Source organism: Schistocerca americana, chromosome 10 (genome assembly GCF_021461395.2).
Source record: "Schistocerca americana isolate TAMUIC-IGC-003095 chromosome 10, iqSchAmer2.1, whole genome shotgun sequence".
Classification (NCBI taxonomy): Eukaryota; Metazoa; Arthropoda; class Insecta; order Orthoptera; family Acrididae; genus Schistocerca; species Schistocerca americana.
The window spans coordinates 195,248,698-195,274,346 of NC_060128.1; the positions used below are offsets into that span (position 1 = coordinate 195,248,698).

At 40.8% G+C, this 25,649-nt stretch overlaps 1 protein-coding gene across 1 annotated transcript in view; it reads left to right on the forward strand.

The window, feature by feature from the left end:
* LOC124552384 (histone-lysine N-methyltransferase 2C-like) overlaps nucleotides 1-25,649 on the forward strand; it is a 434,288-nt gene that overhangs the window by 391,602 nt on the left and 17,037 nt on the right. The window contains exons 72-74 of the mRNA XM_047126647.1: nucleotides 17,118-17,227; nucleotides 18,582-18,825; nucleotides 20,704-20,955. Coding sequence (XP_046982603.1) covers nucleotides 17,118-17,227; nucleotides 18,582-18,825; nucleotides 20,704-20,955 — 606 coding nt within the window. The remainder of the gene's footprint in view (nucleotides 1-17,117; nucleotides 17,228-18,581; nucleotides 18,826-20,703; nucleotides 20,956-25,649) is intronic.

Below are 25,649 nucleotides of genomic sequence, written 5' to 3' on the forward strand. Positions count from 1 at the left end.
CAATTTTAAAAGGAAAGTACAAAGGTGAGGACAGTTTGATTCCAATATCACTAAGATTCCGACCGACATGCCATTCGACTTTAAACGGTTATAATTTCCAGTGCAGCTTACATTTGCCATGTCGATAGATAAATCGCAGGGGCAGTTGTTATATGTTTGTGGCATCAATCTTGAAAATCATGTTTTTCACATGGCTATTTGCATGTCGCATATTGCCCTGTCGGGACACCTTCAACTTCATTTGTTTACGCACCAGAAAACAAAACTATCAATGCTGCGTATCAAAAAGTATTACAATAAATGCTACCTAGCAATAAACTTTGACACTGATTCACTGATCACCACGAAAGTTGACAGATATATATATGAGTTTTCATAGATAGGTGAAGAGGAGATGAACTGAGGTGGCGGAATCCAACAGGGAGAGGACGAGGAGAAGGATAGAGGGTGGGGGCAGATGGGCCAAGGGATGGGTTCAAAAATGGTTCAAATGGCCCTGAGCAATATGGGACTTAACTTCTGAGGTCATCAGTCCCCTAGAACTTAGAACTACTTAAACCTAACTAACCTAAGGACATCCCACACATCCATGCCCGAGGCAGGATTCGAACCTGCAACCGTAGCGGTCGCGCGGTTCCAGACTGTAGCGCCTAGAACTGCTTGGCGACTTCGGCCGGCCAAGGAATGGGGAGTGGGGGGGGGGGGGGGGGTGGAGGTGATCAAAGAGATAGTGGGAGAGGACTAAATGGATAGAGAGAAAATACGGGAGGGAAGATGGACTACGAGAGTATGGAATAAATAAATGCCCAGGCAACGCAATGCAGTCTGTGCTGCACTTTTCAACACCGAAACGGATGGATATTTGTACTAAAGAAGTGAACCTCCACCCCCCAAAAAGAAGATTGGTCACCTCCCCAGAAGAATAAATTATCTACGCCCCTATTAACCACTGTACTGCAATGAGAACCAAATTAAGATTTTGGAAGTCTAGATTCTTTAACTTTAGTATGTTTCAGCCAAGTATGACACCAATAATATAAATATTTAACTATGTTTCCAGGATGTATTTTACTGGTTCTGTGAATTCATTCGAAGTTGGATAAATCATTTTAAATTGCCAAAATGCATTTTAACAAAATCGAAGGACTTGTTTCGTATCCAGTTCGTCTAAAAACTATAGTACTGGGAATACAATGGCGACCCTGAGCCATTTTTCGCGGCTCCTACGTTTGCGTCATGAGAGTCCACACTTGTAGTCTAGGTCTGCATCATGAGGGACCATATTTCGGACCATCATGATGCAGACTAAGACGACGAGTGTTTACTTGCATGATGCAAATCTAAACGACGACTCTAGACCCTGATAACACAGACCTAAACGACGAGTCTGAATCCTCATGACGCAGATATAGACGCTGTGGAGAGTGGCTCAGAGTTTCCATTATATTCCTACTACAATACATTCATGGAAAAAGACGCTCTTCATTTTAGGAGTATTTGTAGTGTCTAGGTTTTCAGCATCTTGACTTTGCATGTTCCCCTTAATATAGAAATACAAGAATAAAATTACATTTTGCAATGTGTGTGGAACTCAACAAAATAAATTGTTATTTAAACTCATAATGTGTATTGCCTTACTCCACAAATGAATATTTTATTTTGCAGAACACTTTTCAACATAAAATCTTTACAAATTTTCCTTCAGTTCCCCTGAAAGTATTATTTAGGCCAAACCAGATACTCCTAAAAATATTTGGCTACTTTTGCAAACCCAAGTAACAGGAAATGGTTTACAAACAATAATTAATGTCACTTGGAAGGATTGAAATCAAAAATTTTAGTCTAAAATAAAAATGAACTGTATGCATTACAAAATTTCTATCTCAGAAATTGACGCCCAGAAAGCACAAGAAAGAAATCTGCACTCTTAATTAGTAAATTTGCGCTCAAACTCATAGTTTCCCGTTTAATGTTCTACTGTATTTTCAATGTGTCTGCTGATTAGTGTTTGAATTAATTATGACGAGATCGTTAAGTCTGTCTGCATTAAGACGTGATCGTTTTTCGCTAATTAGGTTTCCAGCGCAACTAAAAATTCTCTCACTAGACGCACTAGTGGCTGGTATATTTAATATTTTTCTTGCCACACACGCAAGTCGAGGAAGTCGTTGGGAGTTATTTTTCCACCACTGTAGAATATCTCCCTCGTTCACACAGTGTTCTTGCAAGTATCTGCTGACTTCATCATGTAGGAGAGGAGGCTCTTCTGCCCAGTCCTCAAATTTCGCCATTTTGTACGGCCCTGGATTTGTTTCTTGGTTGCTGTGATTGGGCACTTGTACTGAAACTGTACAGGTTCCAATTAATATTTGCAGAATAATGTGAAGATCGTACTACACATAGTTGAAATTATAATAGGTTTTAGATGATGCTATCATTTATCGTCCTGTAAAGTCACCAGAAGATCAAAACTAACTGCCGGACGATTTAAATAAGGTATATATTTTTGGTGTAAAAATTAGCAGTTGGCAATAAATAATGACAAGAGCGTGGTTATCCCTGTGTGTACTAAACTAAGTCCGTTAAACTTTGTTTACAAGATCAACCAGTCAAATCTAAAGGCTGTAGATTCTACTTAATACCTCTGATTACAATTACGACCTACTTAAATAGGAATGGACACACAGAAAATGCTGTAGGCGTTTTAATGACAAAACACTCTTTTGGAGCATTGCTACGAAGTTGGAGAGCCTTACTATTGACGGAAGAGGTCGAAAGAGTCTAAATAAGGGCAGCTGGTTTGGTATTATCGTAAAACAGGGGAAAGAGTGTCGCGGAAATTACACAAGAGTTGGGGTGGTAATCATTTCAACAATGGCGTTTTTTGACGTGGCGCGATCTATATACGAAATTTTGATCACCAACTTACACCTCCGAATTCGAAGAGATATTGTTGAGTCCCATATACATTGGAAGAAATGATCATCAGAATAAAATACAAAAAAGCAGCGCTCAAATGGAGAGCTGTAGGTGTTCTATCCCGCGCGAAATTCGAGAAAAGGAGACAAATAAGTTGAAAGTGGTTCGATGAACCCTCAACTAAGCACTTGCGTGTGTCTTGCAGAGTAACCATGTACATGTAGATGAAGAATATATGCATTATCTTAGGAGCTTACCTTCAGCACACATCTGTCGTGCTGCTTGGTAAACTTCAATTTTTTCATCCTCGGTTAACTTTCTTAATGTGCGGTAGTTAGCCACCATAAACGTTGCAATTTTATGCAACATACTAACGCACATTTTCTGTTCTAGGAAGGCATCAGCGGCTTGTTTCAAAGGTTTCATGTCCTGAAAATACATTTTCTCAACATACATATTTCACAAGTGGTTCTATAACATTCAGATGGAATAAAATTACAAATCTCTTCATCGTTATCCCGTACGGTACAGTGAGTTTTTAAGGCATAAAACCACGGTAGAACTAAATGTAGGGTTGGATCCTTGTCACTCTCTAGATCAACTGTGGCTTCTTTAAACGGCTTAAGAAATTCTATAAGCTGGCCAGTTATATGGTGGTCATAACCCAGCATCTTATCAGAGGCACCTTCTTTATGTAAAACAGCCTTCACTGAATCAATCTGAGAATGGACTGATACAAGCATGTCAAAATAACTATTCCAACGAGTTGAAACCCACTGCTTTAAAGATGAGTTCAGTCTCACATAGAGACCTCTTCTCTTGAAGTACGAAACCGTAGCCCGCACTGTATTAAGAATGGCTAATATATTTGGAACATTTTCATTCAAAAACTGTTCGCTCAGAACATGCTTCAAGACTGTGTTTATACTATGAGCCATGCATGGAAGACGCTGATATACTTCGAGAGCTTTGACAATGTTACTGCCCTGGTCTGTGACAAACGTAATTTTGGCAATGTCTTCACGAGAAACACCCATAGTTTCTAAGCCATCTTCCAACTCGTTTCGAATATTCGAGCCAGTTTTTGGGCAGTCAGGAAACGCAGAGCACATTAGTACATATTTATTCAAACGCCAGTCTGAATTTATGTAATGCATTGTCACGGACATGTAATGCACCCCTTTGTAATTGTCTGTCCATAGATCAATTGTACTGGCACATATACCAGAACGAATCGCATGCACTATATCTGGGAGCATTTTGCTGCGCACTTTATCAGCTAAGGTTTGAACTTTCCTAGCTACTGTCACTCGGGAAGGCATAACATTTTTAATATCAACTGAGCCATATTTTTTACCTATGTCGATCAGTGTCTGCCCTAAATTAAGAAATCCTTCTCCCTCTATACTGCTAAATGGTCACAGGTCCTTAGCACACATTTCGACGCACTTTTCGGCCACTAAATCTTTGCCCTCTTTCAAGATATTTATGGAGTGAGGGAACTGCTTGTCAAATTTGCACACATGTCGTAACATACTCGAGGTTCCCGAATAAGTACTTAAGAGCTTTTTACATAGTTTGCATTGAGACACAACTACCGATTTATTTGAAGCGGCCTCATAAACACACGAAAATGTTTCCCATGCGGCACTTGTGCTCTGTTTCGTTACCAGCATGTATTCGCCAGTTGTCAATTTTTTTTCAATCTCACTAAAGTTCGACCTATTCATTGTGCTGCCTCCACCGTTGCGATAAATGAACTGCAGGCTAACTACCTGGCTACTCTAGTCACGGTAGCTTTACAGCGCAACCTGTTGTCAGGCGCAGCAAGCTGAGCGGGTCCCGTGAAGCTTGGCAGGCTTGCGGGAACCCAGGTAGCCCGGGCTTGCGGGAGCCCGTATCGCCCGCATTGCCCACTATGCCTCAGTACACGCGCACTCTTCTGTTTACATCGCGGCAGGCTGACCTGCATGAATGGTTGCAGAGGTGCTAGGGGCAAGCAGGCTGCAAGGGGAATTTGTACACCTCTGATAGTCACCCATCCAAGTGCCGGCCACACCCGACTGCGCTTAACTTCGGTGATCTCACGGGAAACGGTGTATCCACTGCAGCAAGGCCGTTGCCCCATCAATTCAGACAAGCTAGGAAAAAATCTTAACTTCATAATTTTGAATGTTACTGAATTTAGCAAATGCCAAAATGAAGGACTACGTAAGGAACATGTATTTATTTGATTTCTCCCAAAAAAATAAAAATAAAATAAAATAATTTTCTGCTCTAAGATACAGCACTCCAAAGATTACACTGCGCATACCATTTTGAAGATGCGATTTCGTAAAAAATTTCAAAATGCTGTATCTCTGGAACAGTTGTAAATTTTTTAAAAATATAATTGCTTTATGATTACAAAGAAACCTCCATTTGGACTTATCTGTCCAAGTCCTTTTACTATAGCATTCTGAACTTTTTTTAATAATTTATGGATTTTTTTTTAGTCTCCAAAAATGCCAATCCATAAAATTTTGATTTTTTTCTGTTGCTTAATACCATATAGTTCTACATTTACTGAAAAGGAGAGCTTCTACTTTTAGGTTGAATAGGTTTTGTAAACAATTGAAATTTTTGCCATGCGTAAAACCTGTTTTATTATCGCATAACAGGCTCATAAAAATCAGAACTTAACCTTATTTAACATAATTTTAGTTTTGAAAGATGAGTAAGAGACTCATTTTCCAAGCCTTTTAAATAGTTCCAGAAAGTTACGTCTTCATCTCAGAGTAGCACTTGCAACCCACGTCCTCAATTATTTGCTTGACGTATTCCAATCTCTGTCTTCCTCTACAGTTTTTGCCTTCTACAGCTCCCTCTAGTACCATGGAAGTCATTCCCTCATGTCTTAGCAGGTGTCCTATCGTCCTGTCCCTTCTCCTTATCAGTGTTTTCCACATATTCCTTTCCTCTTCGATTCTGCGTAGAACCTCCTCATTCCTTACCTTATCAGTCCACCTAATTTTCAACATCTGTCTATAGCACCACATCTCAAATGCTTCGATTCTCTTCTGTTCCGGTTTTCCCACAGTCCATGTTTCACTACCATACATTGCTGTACTCCAGATGTACATCCTCAGAAATTTCTTCCTCAAATTAAGACCGGCCGGTATTTGATATTAGTAGACTTCTCTTGGCCAGAAATGCCTTTTTTGCCATAGCGAGTCTGCTTTTGGTGTCCTCCTTGCTCCGTCCGTCATTGGTTATTTTACTGCCTAGGTAGCAGAATTCCTTAACTTCATTGACTTCGTGACCATCAATCCTGATGTTAAGTTTCTCGCTGTTCTCATTTCTACTACTTCTCATTACCTTCGTCTTTCTCCGATTTACTCTCAAACCATACTGTGTACTCATTAGACTGTTCATTCCGTTCAGCAGATCATTTAATTCTTCTTCACTTTCACTCAGGATAGCAATGTCATCAGCAAATCGTATCATTGATATCCTTTCACCTTGTATTTTAATTCCACTCCTGAACCTTTCTTTTATTTCCATCATTGCTTCCTCGATGTACAGATTGAAGAGTAGGGGCGAAAGGCTACAGCCTTGTCTTACACCCTTTTTAATACGAGCACTTCGTTCTTAATCGTCCACTCGTATTATTCCCTCTTGGTTGTTGTACATATTGTATATGACCCGTCTCTCCCTATAGCTTACCCCTACTTTTTTCAGAATCTCGAACAGCTTGCACCATTTTATATTGTCGAACGCTTTTTCCAGGTCGACAAATCCTATGAAGGTGTCTTGATTTTTCTTTAGCCTTGCTTCCATTATTAGCCGTAATGTCAGAATTGCCTCTCTCGTCCCTTTACTTTTCCCAAAGCCAAACTGATCGTCACCTAGCGCATTCTCAATTTTCTTTTCCATTCTTCTGTATATTATTCTTGTAATCAGCTTCGATGCATGAGCTGTTAAGCTGATTGTGCGATAATTCTCACACTTGTCAGCTCTTGCCGTCTTCGGAATTGTGTGGATGATGCTTTTCCGAAAGTCAGATGGTATATCGCCAGACTCATATATTCTACACACCAACGTGAATAGTCGTTTTGTTGCCACTTCCCCCAATGATTTTAGAAATTCTGATGAAATGTTATCTATCCCTTCTGCCTTATTTGACCGTAAGTCCTCCAAAGCTCTTTTAAATTCCGATTCTAATACTGGATCCCCTAGCTCTTCTAAATCGACTCCTGTTTCTTCTTCTATCACATCAGACAAATCTTCACCCTCATAGAGGCTTTCAATGTATTCTTTCCACCTATCTGCTCTCTCCTCTGCATTTAACAGTGGAATTCCCGTTGCACTCTTAATGTTACCACCGTTGCTTTTAATGTCACCAAAGGTTGTTTTGACTTTCCTGTATGCTGAGTCTGTCCTTCCGACAATCATATCTTTTTCGATGTCTTCACAATTTTCCTGCAGCCATTTCGTCTTAGCTTCCCTGCACTTCCTATTTATTTCATTCCTCACCGACTTGTACTTCTGTATTCCTGATTTTCCCGGAACATGTTTGTACTTCCTCCTTTCATCAATCAACTGAAGTATTTCTTCTGTTACCCATGGTTTCTTCGCAGCTACCTTCTTTGTACCTATGTTTTCCTTCCCAACTTCTGTGATGGCCCTTTTTAGATATGTCCATTGCTCTTCAACTGTACTGCCTACTGCGCTATTCCTTATTGCTGTATCTATAGCGTTAGAGAACTTCAAACATATCTCGTCATTCCTTAGTACTTCCGTGTCCCACTTCTTTGCGTATTGATTCTTCCTGACTAATGTCTTGAACTTCAGCCTACTCTTCATCACTACTATATTGTGATCTGAGTCTATATCTGCTCCTGGGTACACCTTACAATCCAGTATCTGATTTCGGAATCTCTGTCTGACCATGATGTAATCTAATTGAAATCTTCCCGTATCTCCTGGCCTTTTCCAAGTATACCTTCTCCTCTTGTGATTCTTGAACAGGGTATTCGCTATTACTAGCTGAAACTTGTTACAGAACTCAATTAGTCTTTCTCCTCTTTCATTCCTTGTCCCAAGCCCATATTCTCCTGTAACCTTTTCTTCTACTCCTTCCCCTACAACTGCATTCCAGTCGCCCATGATTATTAGATTTTCGTCCCCCTTTACATACTGCATTACCCTTTCAATATCCTGATACACTTCCTCTATCTGTTCATCTTCAGCTTGCGACGTCGGCACGTATACCTGAACTATCGTTGTCGGTGTTGGTCTGCTGTCGATTCTGATTAGAACAACCCGGTCACTGAACTGTTCACAGTAACACACCCTCTGCCCTACCTTCCTATTCATAACGAATCCTACACCTGTTATACCATTTTCTGCTGCTGTTGATATTACCCGATACTCATCTGACCAGAAATCCTTGTCTTCCTTCCACTTCAGAAAGTATATGAAAGGTCCAAAGACTTAAAGGTTTCAATTTATACAACTTCTGTGCACTCTGTTTTGTACTGAAATTAGCCAGTCTGTTGCTGCGGTGTGTGATGTCCTTAGGTCAGTTAGGTTTAAGTAGTCTACAGTACTGATGACCTCAGATGTTAAGTCCCATAGTGCTTAGAGCCATTTGAACCATTTGAGCCATTAGCCAATCAGTGAACTAAAAATATGTTCCACTGCTTGAGTATCTCCCTTTGATATAGAGTGATGCCTTCCTGTTGAACCAATAAGAACTGGAGCACTTACAATCTTCAAAACATTGTGAACAGGAAGTGAGCACTTGTGGCGTTGTTGCTGTCCTTCAGCTGGAAACCTATACCCAGCAACTGGTCCATGTGATAGCATAAAGTTCACTATAATTAGTTTAACTCATAACCGGTGTCTATAATCTCTGCAATCCACTAGTCACTGACACACACACACACACACACACACACACACACACACACACACACACACACACACACACACCACAACCATCCCCGTACTCAGGTTGTGAATCTGAATATTATCGTGCTGTTTCTGAGGTGTTGGCCGAGCGATGGAAATTTCTTCTTTCTTGCTCTCTAAAGTTCGTGCAATATGAGTTCGCCCATCACTTTGAGTCCAAAAATGTGTCTTCTGAATTCCTTTCACAGGAGGTTTGCTTGGACCGTTTTTTTTTCCCTGCTCACGGAATTCTCCGATTTCCTCTTTGGACAAAAGAATGAGGGCTGCGGATGTGTAAGATTTCACGACTCTCGTAAAATCCTCAGCATTCTGAATCACAGTTGTATTTGGTCTGGAAAGATTGTGTTTTGTAGCATGGTGACTGGTTCCACTGTATATCCAGTCAGTTGGCACAAGCAACTTACTCAATTCAAACAGCTGGTAACGATTTTTAAAATGACTAGGAGCACAATTAGAAATAATGATGATCTTCTCTGCCCCCGTTTGCAGTTGAAGAATTTTGCACATTGCTAGCAAAGCTTGTGCTGAGTCATGTCCTGTGTCATCACTTATAACTGCAATACTTCTACATCTACATCCATACTCCACAAGCCACCTGACGGTGTGTGGCAGAGGGTACCTTGAGTACCTCTATCGGTTCTCACTTCTATTCCAGTCTCGTATTGTTCGTGGAAGGAAGGATTGTCGGTATGCCTCTGTGTGGGCTCTAAGCTCTCTGATTTTATCCTCACGGTCTCTGCACGAGATATACGTAGGAGGGAGCAATATACTGCTTCACTCCTCGGTGAAGGTATGTTCTCAAAACTTCAACAAAAGCCCGTACCGAGCTACTGAGCGTCTCTCCTGCAGAGTCTTCCACTGGAGTTTATCTATCATCTCCATAACGCTTTTGCGATTACTAAATGATCCTGTAACGAAGTGCGCTGCTCGCTCTCTCTCTCTCTCTCTCTCTCTCTCTCTCTCTCTCTCTCTCTCTCTCAACCGTATCTGGTACGGATCCCACACGGGTGAGCAATATTCAAGCAGTGGGCGAACAAGTGTACTGTAACCTACTTCCTTTGTTTTCAGATTGCATTTCCTTAGGATTCTTCCAATGAATCTCAGTCTGGCATCAACTTTATATGATCATTCCATTTGAAATCACTCCTAATGAGTACTCCCTGATAATTTATGGAATTAACTGCTTCCAGTTGCTGACCTGCTATATTTTAGCTAAATGATATGGGATCTTTTTTTCTATGTATTCGCAGCACATTACACTTTCTACATTGAGATTCAATCGCCATTCCCTGCACCGTGCGTCAATTCACTGCAGATCCTCCTGCATTTCAGTACAATTTTCCATTGTTACAACCTCTCGATACACCACAGCGTCATCCGCAAAAAGCCTCAGTGAACTTCTGATGTCATCCTCAAGGCCATTTATGTACATTGTGAATAGCAACGGTCCTACGACACTCCCCTGCGGCACACCTGAAATCACTTTTACTTCGGAAGACTTCTCTACATTGAGAATGATATGCTGTGTTCTGTTATCTAGGAACTCTTCAATCCAATCACACAATTGGTCTGATAGTCCATATGCTCTTACTTTGTTCATTAAACGACTGTGGGGAACTGTATCGAACGCCTTGCGGAAGTCAAACACGACATCTACCTTGGGGTCTTGTTTTGAAAATATGTCACTGCTGTAAAAATGAAACGTTATTACTCCAATGATACCTGTACTTCTTGTGGGAGAATTACAAGCCAGTTCTCAGCAAAATCGTGGTGAAGCACTAAACATAGTTCTTCTGCCTGCACACACTCTTTAACTTCTGCAATGTGTTGTTGTTGCAATTTCTTCAGATGCTGGTGTGTTCTGCTTTCAGGGGCCATGTACCAAGTTCATCAATGAAACTGTCAGAGGCAACAGTTTTCTTAATTAATTTATTTCCCTACCATCTCGCATATGTAATTTCTGCAGAGTTATCTGCTACGCCTGCCAAGCCAAGTGTCTGTAAAGATGGTCCTCCCTCTCCAGGACAGTCACACATTCTTGAAACAAACAAGTCTCTCGCTTTAAGTCACAGACTACTAATGACTTCACACGCCCAACTGAGGTGTCATATGTCGCATGCTCCAGTAAGTTCTTCAAAGTTACCATCCAAAGTTCAAAATTGGTGCAGTACACATATAAACAGACATCTCTAGGTGGTATGGAACCACCCACTTAGGTCGTAATGCATAAAATTTTGATCTTCCGATATGTGAAGTTGTGTAGTTGCTCTTATAAATTGCAAAAGTTTCTTTAATACTGCAAGTCGTGTACCTCTTCACTTTCACAACTTTTTGACCTTCAACTGTTATAGTTATAGTGTCTTTTTTTTTTTTTTTTTTTTTTTTAATTATTTATTTACAAGTCAAGTTCCGTAGGACCAAACTGAGGAGCAAATCTCCAAGGTCACGTGTCAGTATGCAAAATTACAGCATAAAAATAATAATAATAAACGCAATCAGCAATACAATAAGAATCAGCTTAATTTTTTCAAGGAACTCCTCGACAGAATAGAAGGATTGACCCATGAGGAAACTCTTCAGTTTCGATTTGAAAGCCCGTGGATTACTGCCAAGATGTTTTAATTTGAGTGGTAGCTTATTGAAAATGAGTGCAGCTATATACTGCACATCTTTTTGCACAAGAGTTAAGGAAGTCCGATCCAAATGCAGGTTTGATTTCTGCCGAGTACTAACCAAGTGAAAGCTGCTTATTCTTGGGTGTAAGCTAATATTGTTATCAAGAAATGACAGTAAGGAATACATATATTGAGATGCCAGTGTCAAAATATCCAGACTCGTGAACAGGTGTCTGTAAGAGGTTCGTGAACTTACACCACATATTGCCCGAACCACCCATTTCTGAGCCAAAAATATCCTTTTAGAATGGGAAGAGTTAACCCCAAAATATAATACCATATGACATAAGCAATGAAATAAACAAAGTATACTAATTTTCATGTCGAACGATCACTCACTTCTGATACCGTTTGAATAGTAAAAACGGCAGTATTAAGTCTTTGTACAAGGTCCTGAATGTGGGCTTTCCATGACAACTTACTATCTATCTGAACACCTAGAAATTTGAACTTTTCAGTTTTACTAATCATATGCCCATTCTGTGAAATCAAAACGTCAGGTTTTGTTGAATTGTGTGTTAGAAAATGTAAAAACTGAGTCGTATTGTGATTTAGCGTTGGTTTATTTTCTACAAGCCATGAACTTAGGTCGTGTACTGCACTATTTGAAGCCTAGCCAATGTTGCACACAACATCCTTTATTAGCAAGCTAGTGTCATCAGCAGACAGAAATATTTTAGAGTTACCCATAATACTAGATGGCGTATCATTTATATAAATAAAGAACAGGAGTGGCCCCAACACTGATCCCTGGGGCACCTCTCCACTTGACTGTACCCCACTCAGACCCCACATCACAGCCATTCTCAACATTGTGAATAATGACCTTTTTCTGTCTGTTGCTAAAGTAAGAGGTGAACCAATTGTGAGCAACTCCCCGTATTCCGTATTGGTCCAACTTCTGGAGCAATATTTTGTGGCCGACACAATCAAATGCCTTAGTTAAATCAAAAAATATGCCAAGCGTTCAAAACCTTTCGTTTAGCCAATCCAGTACCTCACAGAGAAAAGAGAATATAGCATTTTCAGTTGTTAAATGACTTCTAAAGACGAACTGTACATTTGATAGCAAATCATGTGATATAAAATTATCAACTATCCTTACATACACAGCCTTTTCAATAACTTTTGCAAACACTGATGGCATAGAAGTAGGTCTAAAATTATCTATGTTATCCCTCTCTCCCTTTTTATAAAGCAGCTTTACTACTGAGTACTTCAATCACTCAGGAAACAGACCATTCCTAAAGGAGAAATTACAAATATGGCTAAATACAGGGCTAACATGTGCAGCACAGTACTTTAATATTCTGTCAGGCACTCCATCATAACCATGAGAGTCCTTTGTCTTCAGTGATTTAATTATTGACTCAATCTCCCTCTTGTCTGTATCACAGAGGAGTATTTCAGACAGCAATCTCAGAAAGGCATTTGCCAAGAAAATTATATGATTTCCTATAGAAACTAAATGTTTATTTAATTCACCAGCAATGCTCAGAAAATGATTGTAAAATACTGTACATATATCTGATTTATCAGTAACAGAAATATTGTTACTGCGAGCCGACTTTATATTGTCGACCTTGTGCTGCTGACCAGACACTTCCTTCACAAGTGACCATATGGCTTTAATCTTATGCTGTGAATTAGCTATTCTATTTGCATACCACATACTCTTTGCCTTCCTAATAACATTCTTAAGCACCTCGCAATACTGTTTGTAATGGGCTTCTGTAGCTTGATTGTGACTGCTTCTAACATTTTGATATAATTCCCGCTTTGTTCTACATGATATCCTTATCCCACTAGTCAGCCGCCCGGGCTGCCTATTACTGCTAGTACCCCGTTTAGAACGTTCTAATGGAAAGCAACTCTCAAAGATTATGAGAAATGTGTTAAGGAAAGCATTGTATTTAACATCTATGTTATCGGCACTATAAACATCCTGCCACTCTTGTTCCTTGACAAGGTTTAAAAAACTCTCTATTGCTGTTGGATTAGCTTCCCTACATAATGTGTAATTAAATATGACATTGATTTGAGTACAAAAGCCTTTTAGTGTTAAACTTGGTGCATCATGGTCTGAAAGGCCATTCACACTTTTACTAACAGAATGCCCATCTAGTAATGAAGAATGAATAAAAATATTGTCTATGGCTGTGCTGCTGTTCCCCTGCACCCTAGTTGGAAAAAACACAGTCTGCATCAGATCATATGAATTTAGGAGATATACCAACATCACTTTTCTTGCACCATCATATACAAAATTGATATTGAAGTCACCACATGTAACTAATTCATGGTATTTCCTACAAGGTGAATAAAGAACCCTCTCTAGATTGATCAGAAATGCTCTGAAGTCGGAGTTAGGGGAGCTATAAACAACTACAGTTAGAAGTTAAGTCTCAATAAATTCAACAGCCCCTGCACAACATTCAAATATCTGTTCAGTAAAGTGTCGTGCGTCATGATACGTCTATGGACTCAAAAGGAATATTTTTTTTACGTACATAGCCACTCCCCCACCCTGCAAGGAACTCCTTGAGAAACAGCCAGCTAATCTGTATCCTGGTAAAGGAAGCCTCCAAATTGTTTAAGTGGTGCTCTGGTATACCAATAACATCAATAAGCAGTTCACTAACTTTATCTCTAATACCTCTTATATTTTGATGAAATATGCCAATTCCTTCTCTACTTGGAAGCATTACATCCTCGGAAGGTGAGCCCTTAGTTAGAGGGACTTACTTTAAGCAGGTATACCTATCAGCTGACTTCAATCTAAAAATGGTGCAACTCTTAACACCAACTACTACAGGAATTTTTCCCACTACCGCCCACTATGCTGTCACCTATAAGCTTAGCCAGCCACCCCTCCCCATACCTATTGAGGTGTAGGCCATGCCTAGTGAAACCCAATCTGCTGATAGACCCAACTGGCACCACTGAGATGTGACCCACACCCTCTTGTCATCAGCACCCTCCCCAGCCCCATGTTAACGTGTCTCTCCGGCGAGAATAGCCCCATTTAACATCCACATAAAATGACTACACTATTTGAACGTGAGCTGCTTCTACAGAATGACCTTAATAGGGATCTGGTCTTCCAAAGGCTCCTTTTACAGACCTCACATTTCTTGATTTGCCAAACATGTTCTTTGAAACTGATGGAACGTGGTTCAAAATTGTTTTCTTTGAAAATGTACCTGAAATAATAGTTAACACTTGTTCCTTTTCACTGTAGGATGCGCAATTTTCAACAATTGAATTGATATTTGTGAAAAATTCCTGGTCAGAGGTGCAAGAGTACTTTGGTTCATTTCTTCTGAAGATGGAATTTCTACTTTGAAGAGTGTGGTCAGTTTTCCTGTAGTGTATTCATCAATAGCTTTAGTAATTTTTCTGCGCTCTCTTGATGCTCAGAGCTGATGACTCGACTTCGCTGACCACGGTTCTTAACAGGACTAACGCCTAAATAATAATTTAAAAAAAAAATTCCTAAATTCACATCTTCAAAATGGTGTTTGCAGTGTCATCTTTGGAGGCCTGCATCTCCGGGCAGGAATTTTTATTTTTATTTATTTATTTATTTATTTTTTTGAGAAAACAAAAAATACGTGTTTCTTACTTACTCTTGAATTTTAACATATGTTAAATTCAATAACATCCGAGACTACAAAGGTAAACCCCCCTCCCCGCCTGAAGTGATACGGAATATGCCAGTATGATTTAGTTGAATGTACGTGTCTCAAATATTTGAGTAAATGAACTTAATTGTTTGACAATAATTAAGGAGCTGGGGTACAATACTTTGTATCTTTACAGTTTGCACATGTATAGTTAAATTAGTTTCCTATCTAAGATAGATACACTTTTTGATAAAACTCATGTCACTTACCATCATTAAGCATTTCATGTGAACATAATTCCATAATGTTATTCCGACAACACATCTGCATGGCTCACTTATTGCCCCAAAAGTGCACAACCTCTTCAGTGACATCAACATCTATTGGTCTCTGACCATCCACCAAATCTTGAGAGTCGTACAGTGTTGCTCCACTTGTACGAGCGATTAACTGTGCATGTTGGTAGAAAAAAATACCTGTGTATCTTACAAAGTACATACAAGAACAGAAATAAAGAGAGGAAACATTGATGAGATATATCGCATACGATTGACAAATGTTGATTGTAACAGAGGTAGTCCAGAATCAGTTAAGCTGTATGGAACCACTTGCCTCTGTGATGGTCAACAGCATTGTTATTCAAATGTGCTCTGCCCCGAAAAACTTTTGGAATTGACTATCATTCCTTCGTCTTTTTATTCGTGTACTTAGACGTACGATTTTTTAAGGGCACACGTTCCTATTGGCGACAGGACAGTGCTGTGACGTGGCAGTAGTACGAGACTTGCATCGTCCTAATTGAATCGTTGACATTGAAAATGAAGCTATAATGCTCTGATACCGGAATGAAAATAAACGTATTTGTTTGCTGCGTGTTGAAAGTTCTGTTCCCTTATACAAAGAATATAATAGCTTTGGGACTAGCACATTGCTCCCCTATGTGAAGAGCCTCAAATTATTCTGCTCTCAGTCTTACCTATACACTTTCATATGTGTTGGTGAGTACTTTACTACCATCAGTGCAGTAACTCAAAACTGGTTACTTCAGACTCTATACAAAGGGCTACTGGAGAGCAGACTTTGTCAAATGCAAAGTCTTCGGCTGCACCAAAACGTTTCTGTCCTTTCCGTAATGTCACATCGTGTCGAGTCCCCGTAACGTAGGGCGAGGCACTGTAACAGTTGGACTTTCAACTAGCAAATTCTATAAACTTGGCGGTATTAAAAATGGCATTTTAGAAAATGTGAACGTATTAGAGATGTTTCTGGTACTGAGCTCAAACTGTGTTTAGCTGTGGTGTAGGAAAGAAATATGAAATATTAACAGTGGGAAGAAAGAGTACAGAATTTGATTCTGCAAGAGCAAAGTTGCACCATCACAATAAATCTGAACAACATGAGGAAAGGGAAACCTATTTCTTGAACTTGGTACTTTGCTACAGCTTTCATAAATTCAGTTGTGTGCTCTTGTTGCTGAAATTAATGATAGAAAGTTAAGACACAAAGATAACTTAGAACATGCCTTTAAAAATTTTAAATGTAAAATGTAGACTACACTTGGATACATTTTAATCTTGTACAAATTCTTTTATTACTGCTGAAATCTAGCTTAACTGAGTGTCTGACACATCCCGTCTGCAACTTTACCCATAACTGGCAAAGACTGCCTCTCGCTGTATAATGCCTTACTTCTGACATATTAGTGCAGGGCCTCGAAGGCTCTGTGACAGTTTGTGTGTCGAGTGTCGACACGTTATTTAAAAGTTGAACCCTGGCACAAATGCTCTTGCAAAAGAATAACGAACAGAAATTAGTGTCTGTTCTGTCATGGTGCACGACACTTTGCAGAAAATTTAAAACAACTGATCCAGTGATTTTGTTAAATGACTTCTGCAGTTGTGCGTGTGTTGCCTAGTACTCTCACAATTGTATTGTTTTGCAGATGCTGTTTCGCATGGGGATCACAATGACACCATCAAAAATGCCCGAGGACACTCGCAAATGCCTGTTCTGTCATCAGATAGGAGACGGAGTGGCCGACGGGCCCGCCAGGTGAGTGACTGTGCCGTTCCCAGTCTGGAAGGTGGAATTTTTTTGTGGCCTCTCTTAATAACAACAATTACTTACTCACCGAGTGCCATACATTTATAGGAGTGTACACGTAAAACTTACTGTGGTAACGTGTGTGTGTGTGTGTGTGTGTGTGTGTGTGTGTAGACATATGGTTTGAAACCAGATAACATTTATACATTCTGCAGTACACTGTAAGCTATTCCTCACTATATTTATGACAGAGGCTAAGTATTCTCAAGCTGCTTTAAAATTTTCTCAGGCACTGATTTCAATTTCTTTTCCTGTAAATTACAAGACATTCATCCTTCTACATACAGAGAATTCGCTATCAGTCTCTGTCATCAGCTAATCATGCGAACATCTGGTCTGTGCCAGGTACAATTATCACAGATTTGTCATTATCCTAATTGCTTTCTTCTATTAGTTTTTTGGGCACCAATCCACAATTACATACCAGAAGACCGACGTAGATGCACTGAGGCATAGTGTTTCATTATTGTGATGTATGTCTGTTTCCTTAATCTGTGAAAATTAGACGTTAGTTTCTTACGTATCTCGTAAACAGGGTGATTCTGTGAAACTCTGTCACCCACAAAGCTAGCATTTGCGCCGATGTTGTTCTCGGTAGTCCGTATTCTCGTGTCACTCAGTTTGAAGTAACTCCGAACGGTATGCCGAGATTAACTCTCACATTTTGTCTCGAGGCTAATAGTGCTCGTGCCTAGCGAATATTACACGTTGTCGCAATGAGCTGGCACACGGGAAGTAGTTCGTGTAGAATACGAGTGAACCCGGCAGTGCTTTGCGGTTGCCAAATATACGTGGGAATTGGATGTACGTCCCGATCTCCTTCTCACCCTGTCTGTGCGCTGCCTCCTCTCCCCTACGTTTATCTCCCCCTCTCCTCCTGTCTACCTCCTCCTCAGCCCTGTTTCTGCCCGAGCACTCCTTCCCCTCTCTCTCACCACCTCATCTGCCCTGCTCCCCTCCTCCCCCATAGCCCTATTCTAAAAGTGAACCCGTTTCGTCGTTTTCCAGTTCAAATGAGAGCGAGCGACGACAACCTGTAGAAGTTTTGCAGCAATTTTACAGTAAGCCCGCTTTTCAGTTCTCGTCATGTATTTTCTCGACCTCACTGTGGAAATGCCCCATTACAAACGGGCTAATCTTACCACTTCTGAAACTTCCGTGTCCCATTGGCGAGATTACGTATACGGACGGAGGGCGAGACGTCGGAATGTAGTCGAGGTCGATACTGTCAGATGAGGAAAAAGTAGGGTTGTGCGGACTGTTCTTACTACTAGCTGTCACTTCTTTCCCGCTACATTCGCAGGCTTCTCAACTTCGACGTGGATCGCTGGGTGCACCTGAACTGTGCACTGTGGTCGGACGACGTGTACGAGACGGTGAACGGTGCACTGATGAACCTGGAGAGTGCGCTGCAGCAGGGGATGCAGGCGACGTGCGCACTTTGCACCCAGGCGGGTGCCACGGTGCGCTGCTTCAAGCTCCGCTGCTCCTCCGTCTACCACCTGGGCTGCGCTGTCAAGGACGGCTGCGTCTTCTACAAGAACAAGGTAGCTCGCGCCTTCAGGAATTCGATTTGAGCCTTTTCTATTTTCTGTGTTTTTTGTGCTATTGTAAGCCATTAGCAGTTAACTGAATTCTCATTTTGCACGTGGTACAATGTGGAAATAGCTGCACAGTCTTAAAAAGTTTATAAGTTCCTTCCCCTCACTTTTGGCCATCTACAATACTGAGACAGCGAGTGTGTGTCGGCTAACATTACGGGACCGGATTGTTTGATCTGTCACGAGTCCAGATCGTTTGACTGTCTGGACTGCCACAAGACCGCGTCGGTCTGTCAGTCGGAACGGTTGCTGTTACAGCTACCGGAAAGGTTGCTTAGCCCTCTTCGAGAAGTGACTTAATCTCCTCATTCCACAGACACCGTCCGGTACGGTCCAACTACTGTATGACTGTTTGTATTATTGACATGTGTGGGCCCACTGTGGTGAGATCTGTGGTTCGAGTGTTTCCCAATGTTCTCACAGTTGATGTAGTTATTGGATTCTCAATAGTGCCTTGAAAGTCTCAATTTAGTGTACTGTCCCTGTTGACAACATCGTTTGAATGGCTAAAATGTGTTGAATATTTTCATTACTTGGCAGATTCTTTGTTAGTTTTTATACTTCTCTAGCTAGAAGAATTGGGCTTCATTCATGTGAACTGTCCGTCTTTATGGGTACAAAACTTCTGTTGAGATATTGCATCTGTGAGCTGATATGTTTCTGACATGTGTTCAGTTTGAATTCTTTTCTTGCCCTCAATTTATGGTAGACATTGTAAATAGTACTATGAAAGATGTAAGAGACACTGCAAATAATTAAAATGTGTGTTTCAATAAATGTACCGATTGTGTTGTGATGAGCTCGTATGTAACCTACATGAACAAGTGGCAAGTTTTCTCGAATGCGTTCCTAATCGTTACATTTACTAGCTATGGCATTGTCCACTGTGCGTATTTATAAATTCACTCTGTACATATGTGTGGCATTATTTACAAAGTGATGAAATAAGGCTCAATTAGTATTTTTTTAATAATAGTGTATAAAACCGGAATTGCTGATAATATACAGATGCTTTCAAAAATCGTGTTTTCCGTTAAACTACGGATTTAACATTTGATGAGCTTTGTATCGGATTCTATTTATACGTGTGTATGTGTAGGCAGAAGTTTTCTATTGAAGTGCATCGATAATTATTTGAGAAATAAAGTGTAAGTAGTTTAGTAACACATTTTGCCAGCAGGAACCCCATAAATTTTTCTTCACAGAAAAACTCTTCTAAGGTTTGGTAACACTGGATTTCCAAAGAGTTAAGTTACAAACTGTGCAATTTCATTTTCCTTGGAAATGGAATTTTGAATAGTACTATTTCATAGACAGTGAAATGTTGAAAAACGTAAAATACACTTGTATGGATGAAAATTGTAACTCTAAAATGTGGCTTACAATTTGGCAACAAAAATTTGTCGGCGGTATCAAAAGTTCGAGTACACGCAGTCTTACTAATCTCGAATAGCGAATATTTCCTCAAATAATGCATCCCGGTACTTGCCGGTCAGTAAATTGTAATTTAAACAGTAATAATAGAAAAAATATGGGTCGTTAGAGAACTTCAAAATTTTGGGTAACTGCCTCATATCGATTAGACTAGAAAAAGAAATAGTTTTTCACGGAGGTATGTTCCGTCTACGCAGCTAATTAAAGACAATATTGCCAATAATTGGCAATAAACGAGTGCAAACTGCTTTCGAGTAGTTACACGGATGGAACATACCTCCACAAATTATAGTGACTAATGAAAGACAGAAAACAGAAAAAAATGACGAAATTAGTTTTTACTCGTGCAAGAAGTGAGGGACCCACTACAGCCTCCGCTCCATTTCGCAGTCGATGTACTGTGCCACCCACATACCGAAGAACGAGAAGGACAACGAGCTGACGACACTGGCTGTGTTCCGGCGCGTGTACGTGAACCGTGACGAGAACCGGCAGGTGGCGGCAGTTATGCACCAGTCGGCGGACCAGAGCAACCTGCTGCGTGTGGGCGGCCTCATCTTCCTGAGTGTGGGGCAACTGCTGCCACACCAGCTGCACGCCTTCCACTCGCCCTCCTGCATCTACCCCATTGGCTACAAGATTGTGAGTACCCGTGTTTTCCATTTTGTACAGCAGCAAAACGTGAAATTTGAGAATAATATTAGTGTGAGTTTGGTAAGCAGAATACGAAGACTCTTCCTAAATTGACCTCAAATTGGCTATTAAATGTAAACAAATGCTCGCGGCTTTGTAGCACTCGCTCTGTCGGAAAAGGAGGCTCCGAAGCCTACCTAGTGTTAGCCATCTCTGTGGTGTGCGAGTGCCGATCACTTGAAATGGGCGGTGATACTTCTTGCCAGTCGTTAGGTACGTTCTGTCGTTTGCTTCCCACGATTGGGAGAAGTTGGTGTTGCTGTTGAGATTTGTCACTTTTTTGTGTTGTGCTTGTGGGAGCGCGGTTATAAGTGGTGTTGTTTTGAGAGAGAGGTGCAGAAAATTTGAAGCTGGTTGCACTGATGTGCACGATGTGAGTGGTCGAGGAAGACACTTTGGTGTGACTGATAAACTTCTGCGACGAGCTGACAAAATGGTGCGTGCGAGACTTCGATTCTCTATCTCCGAAGTTTCTGAAGACGCACTTTGAATTTTGAGATGACCCTGTGTGACAGTGTCACAGAGAGTTATGTTACAGTAAATTTTGTGCACAGTGGTTTCTAGACTGTCTAATCGACGTACACAAAACGGAAAATACGGGTTCTGCCTCGACATCCCTGTGAAGAAGGGAAGGAAATTCTAAACGGACTCGTGATTGGAAATAGGACACGGTTGCAGTATGTGAGCTTCAAAACTAAAGAATAGTCCAAGCAGTGGATGCAAACTCATTCTCCCAGTAAGTCCCAAAAATTCAGGTGCTGTCAAACTGCAAAATGGTGGTTACAATTTTTTGGGACTGCAAAGGAACTTTGATGACAATTTGTATGAGGTAGTGTGTGAAAGTAGAAGAGGTGTTTTGCAATAGTGATGATAAACAAATGCTCATAGCTCTTGAGGTATGCATTTTAGAGCCCAAGTTTATGAGACATCTTTTCTTGTTTTGGTGTAAGAAACCTGTCCCCATGTTTGTAAAAGTATTTTTGATACACTGTGTAATCTGGACTGGGTACTGGGTGACTTTAATCTCGTCCTCAAGATGAAAGCCTGCGTGTCCATTGTGTCGATAGCTAATGTCGACAAGTAAGTACACACATACACACCCATTTCTTGTTTTTCTCATAGACATTAGAGATTAACTAATGAGTAGCCCTCCTACGTAATGTCACCAACAGAAAAAGAAAAGTGGGGGTAAAGCAGGAGATCAAGGTGGGTGCAATGCACTTATTTGATTTTATTTATACGGGGAGGACTAGTGGTCTTAGCCCGCCATTGCCCACGCCAAAACTGGGTTTATCATGCAGTTTTGCTCCCTGTCATTCTAGTAAAGCCAATCGGTAACCTCGAGAAGTAGTAAGAGACTCTTTATTAGTTCGTTATTAGATACGATTTCTTCAGGCTGTACCTGCCTGAATATTCTGTGTCTTATTGCGGTCCAGTACTTTGTGTTGGAAGATTGGCTGTAGTTTGGTTTCGTACTTCTCATCACGTAGTCCACACTAAGGGGCTCCTTACTCTATACCCATTACGTGTAGGTGTTTCTTAAAGGTTCGCACGGACAGTCACGAGTCCTACCGTGTGTTTCTGTTTCCATTTGAAGTTCAGGATTACAGAACTTTCCTCGAAACGTGTCTTCGGCACTATTACCTTGCCACATTTTTGTTTCTCGGACCGTAGTCCAGTATTCCACATGCTACCTCCCGGTGCAGCTACACAGTTTTGATTTTACTGTCACCTGGGGGACAGTCGGGAGAGTTTCTGTTTCAATAAATGGAGTCGTCGTGCCTGTCCTGGCCAGTCAGTCAGCTCGTCAGTGCCTCTAATCGGGGATCCACAGCAGGTTTTGCTGCATTTCCCTAGTCTGCCGAGGACTTAGTGGTGTGCTGCAACTATCTTTGATCTCGTTGCAGAGTCTGATAGAGATTTCAGAGTTGCTCGGCTGCCTGAGATATGAAGATACTACAATTTCTCTTTCAGCACCTGCCCCGAGAGCATAAGGTGAAGAAGTCACACTGCACGGACTAGTAACACTGCGTAGTAGGTCCACTACAGAAATTAACTTCGAGATCGACAACTGCAGAATATTTGTAAGGTAAAGTGAGAACGTACGTCAATCGGGTGACAGATCGTGAAGTGGAACACGTCATAACCCGACCCGCTACATTTTAATGAACTTCTCAAAGAGCTAAGTACTAGACGCTGTTTTCGCCAATTGAACGGAAACGATTAGGTTGTAGTAATACCTGACAAATTTCCTAGTACTTTTAGAACAGTGGCACAAAGTGCACTAGATGATGTGGAAGACTGTTGTAGTACCATTTACAAGGAAGCAAATCCACCTCACATTCTGGAATCTCCAGCTCCTCTGTGAAACTCTAACAGGAGAGGGGATAGTGAAGTGCCTAGGGATAACTCAGGATGCAAAAGTATCACTAACTCCTCGTATAAAGAATAGATGTTCCGAGGCAAAAAGTACTCTTATGAACAGTAGAAGGGCCTACGGTAAAAAGTGGGGTCTAAACCCCAGGAATGTGTACCGGATATGCACTGCTGTAGTTAAGTCGTATGATAATTTATGTGGTTACGAGATGGTGAAACAAAGTGGAACAGAAGGTGGGTGCTAAGCAGCTCGACAAGGTGCGGAGGCTGGCCTGCTCGGCACACTCACTGTCGGGAGGGAAACCGTGCCGGACACATTCCCATTACGGCATTATTTTACAGTGGAGGTAGCAGCAGGGACATACGTATGTTAAAAACTGGAAATAACTCGATTCCTTAAGGATATCCAGAATCACTCCACAATAGTGAGTGCAGTAATACAGGAAGTATCAGGAAAATCCTGTCTGACCATACAATAACTTCCAAATGCTTCGATAACCCTTTCCGAGTAATGACTCGAAGAAGGGAGTCGTAGTCCGGTTTACTGGAATGTCGAAAATGAGAGTGAAGTAATGTGCACACACTTGAAAGAAGTGCGCATTAGCAGTGTGCTGTCATCTGCAAGAGAGAGCCGTGAAAAGCAATACTGTCGACTTCCGATAGAGCTCGCCGTGTGCTCGTGCCTATTTAAACCGTGCCACGCCGTGCTTACGATCGGTTATCGTGTTATTACTGCTTGCATATATTTGCCTCGTCTTATTGTGTTCGGTGTACGTTACGGCAATTGACACACGTGAAACGGCCTAATAAAGCTGTACTGACATTCTTGTTTGTCACGATAAAGGATGACAGCCAAAAACAGTTGCAGGATAAAAATTTATTAAAATTTCTTGACCAAGGTTTCGGTACATATAAATATACCTTCATCAGAAGTAAAAAATCCTGAACAGGAAGACACTTTCATTAGAAAAGCCATAGCATCGGAAGTGAGAAACAAAAGCTTAAGTAACAGTGAAATTACCAAAGTAATACAGGCACAAAATCTTTAGTTACTTACTGAAATTACATCATGTAATGGAGATCAATAAAACAATTGTGTCAAAGGCGTCGTCAATAATTGAGACATCTCCATTAGTACAACATGACTATGGGCACAGCGCCAAAGCGAACAGTTTAGCACCATTACCTCGCTTATGAACTATCGAGACAAGAGTGTGAAAGCACTAGGGCAGATGGTTTCGCCGAGAGAGGGCACTTGTATATGCCAGACACTCGCGCATATTAAAATCCATGAATACATATATAAGCGCATCAAAAATTATTAAAAGTTGTGTTAATTCAAACTTTCTGTCATAATAAATAAAACGTATCAGGCCATTTAAAAACATTTATGTAAAATAGAAAATATAGAACCAATTTACCTGTGTCCTAGTGTCAAACAGATAAAACTTGCGCTATGGAACATCTAACGAGAGAGGGCACTAGTGTAATGCGTGAGAATCTCGCGTAACGTAGGCGGTGAAATACATACTAGCGAAAACAACCAAAATGTTATAATGAAATGAAACCATCTGTCTTTGTGAATAGAAACATACTAGTCAATTAACCACACATACACATCGAAAATCACAACCAACAAACATCAAAAATACGTAAAGAAATTTTAATAAATTTTTATCCTGGAACTGTTTTTGGCTGTCATCCTTTATTGTGAAGAATTTCAACAGTTGCTGTTGCAGCCATGTTTAAAATTTTGATTCTTGTTTGTGTTGTATGTCCAAGTTACAACAGTGTGTATATGAGGCACAGCCTAAACTAGAGGGAGCAGTCACTCTAGGGAAGCTGGCCACAGTATTCCAGGGGCAAATACCCCCTATCAGAGTGTGTGCAGATTACAGTGGGAGGAACATCATTTAACCTCCTGTCCCTAATGTGCGCATTAACCAGTTCTTTTATTGTCCTCAGAAGGAATGAGGACAGGCTGAGCAGTCTCGTATCCTCGGCTTTGGCACGATCAGTTCGCCCTGGCTTCAGAATGGAAACGACCTTCACTGTCCTCTGAGCATTAGAAATGACTCTTGCCAGTAGGCTGCTCTCTTCACAGAAAACTAATTAAATCCTGTGCTGCTTCTTGCACGTAGCTGGAAAGGTACCATCTGGGCCCAGTGACTAAAACAGTCGAAATGTTTCCGCCAATGACTAGACTTTTTTGAAATTGACTTATTATCTTTCAGACTCCCAGTTTTCCTTCTGATTACCCGTAAACC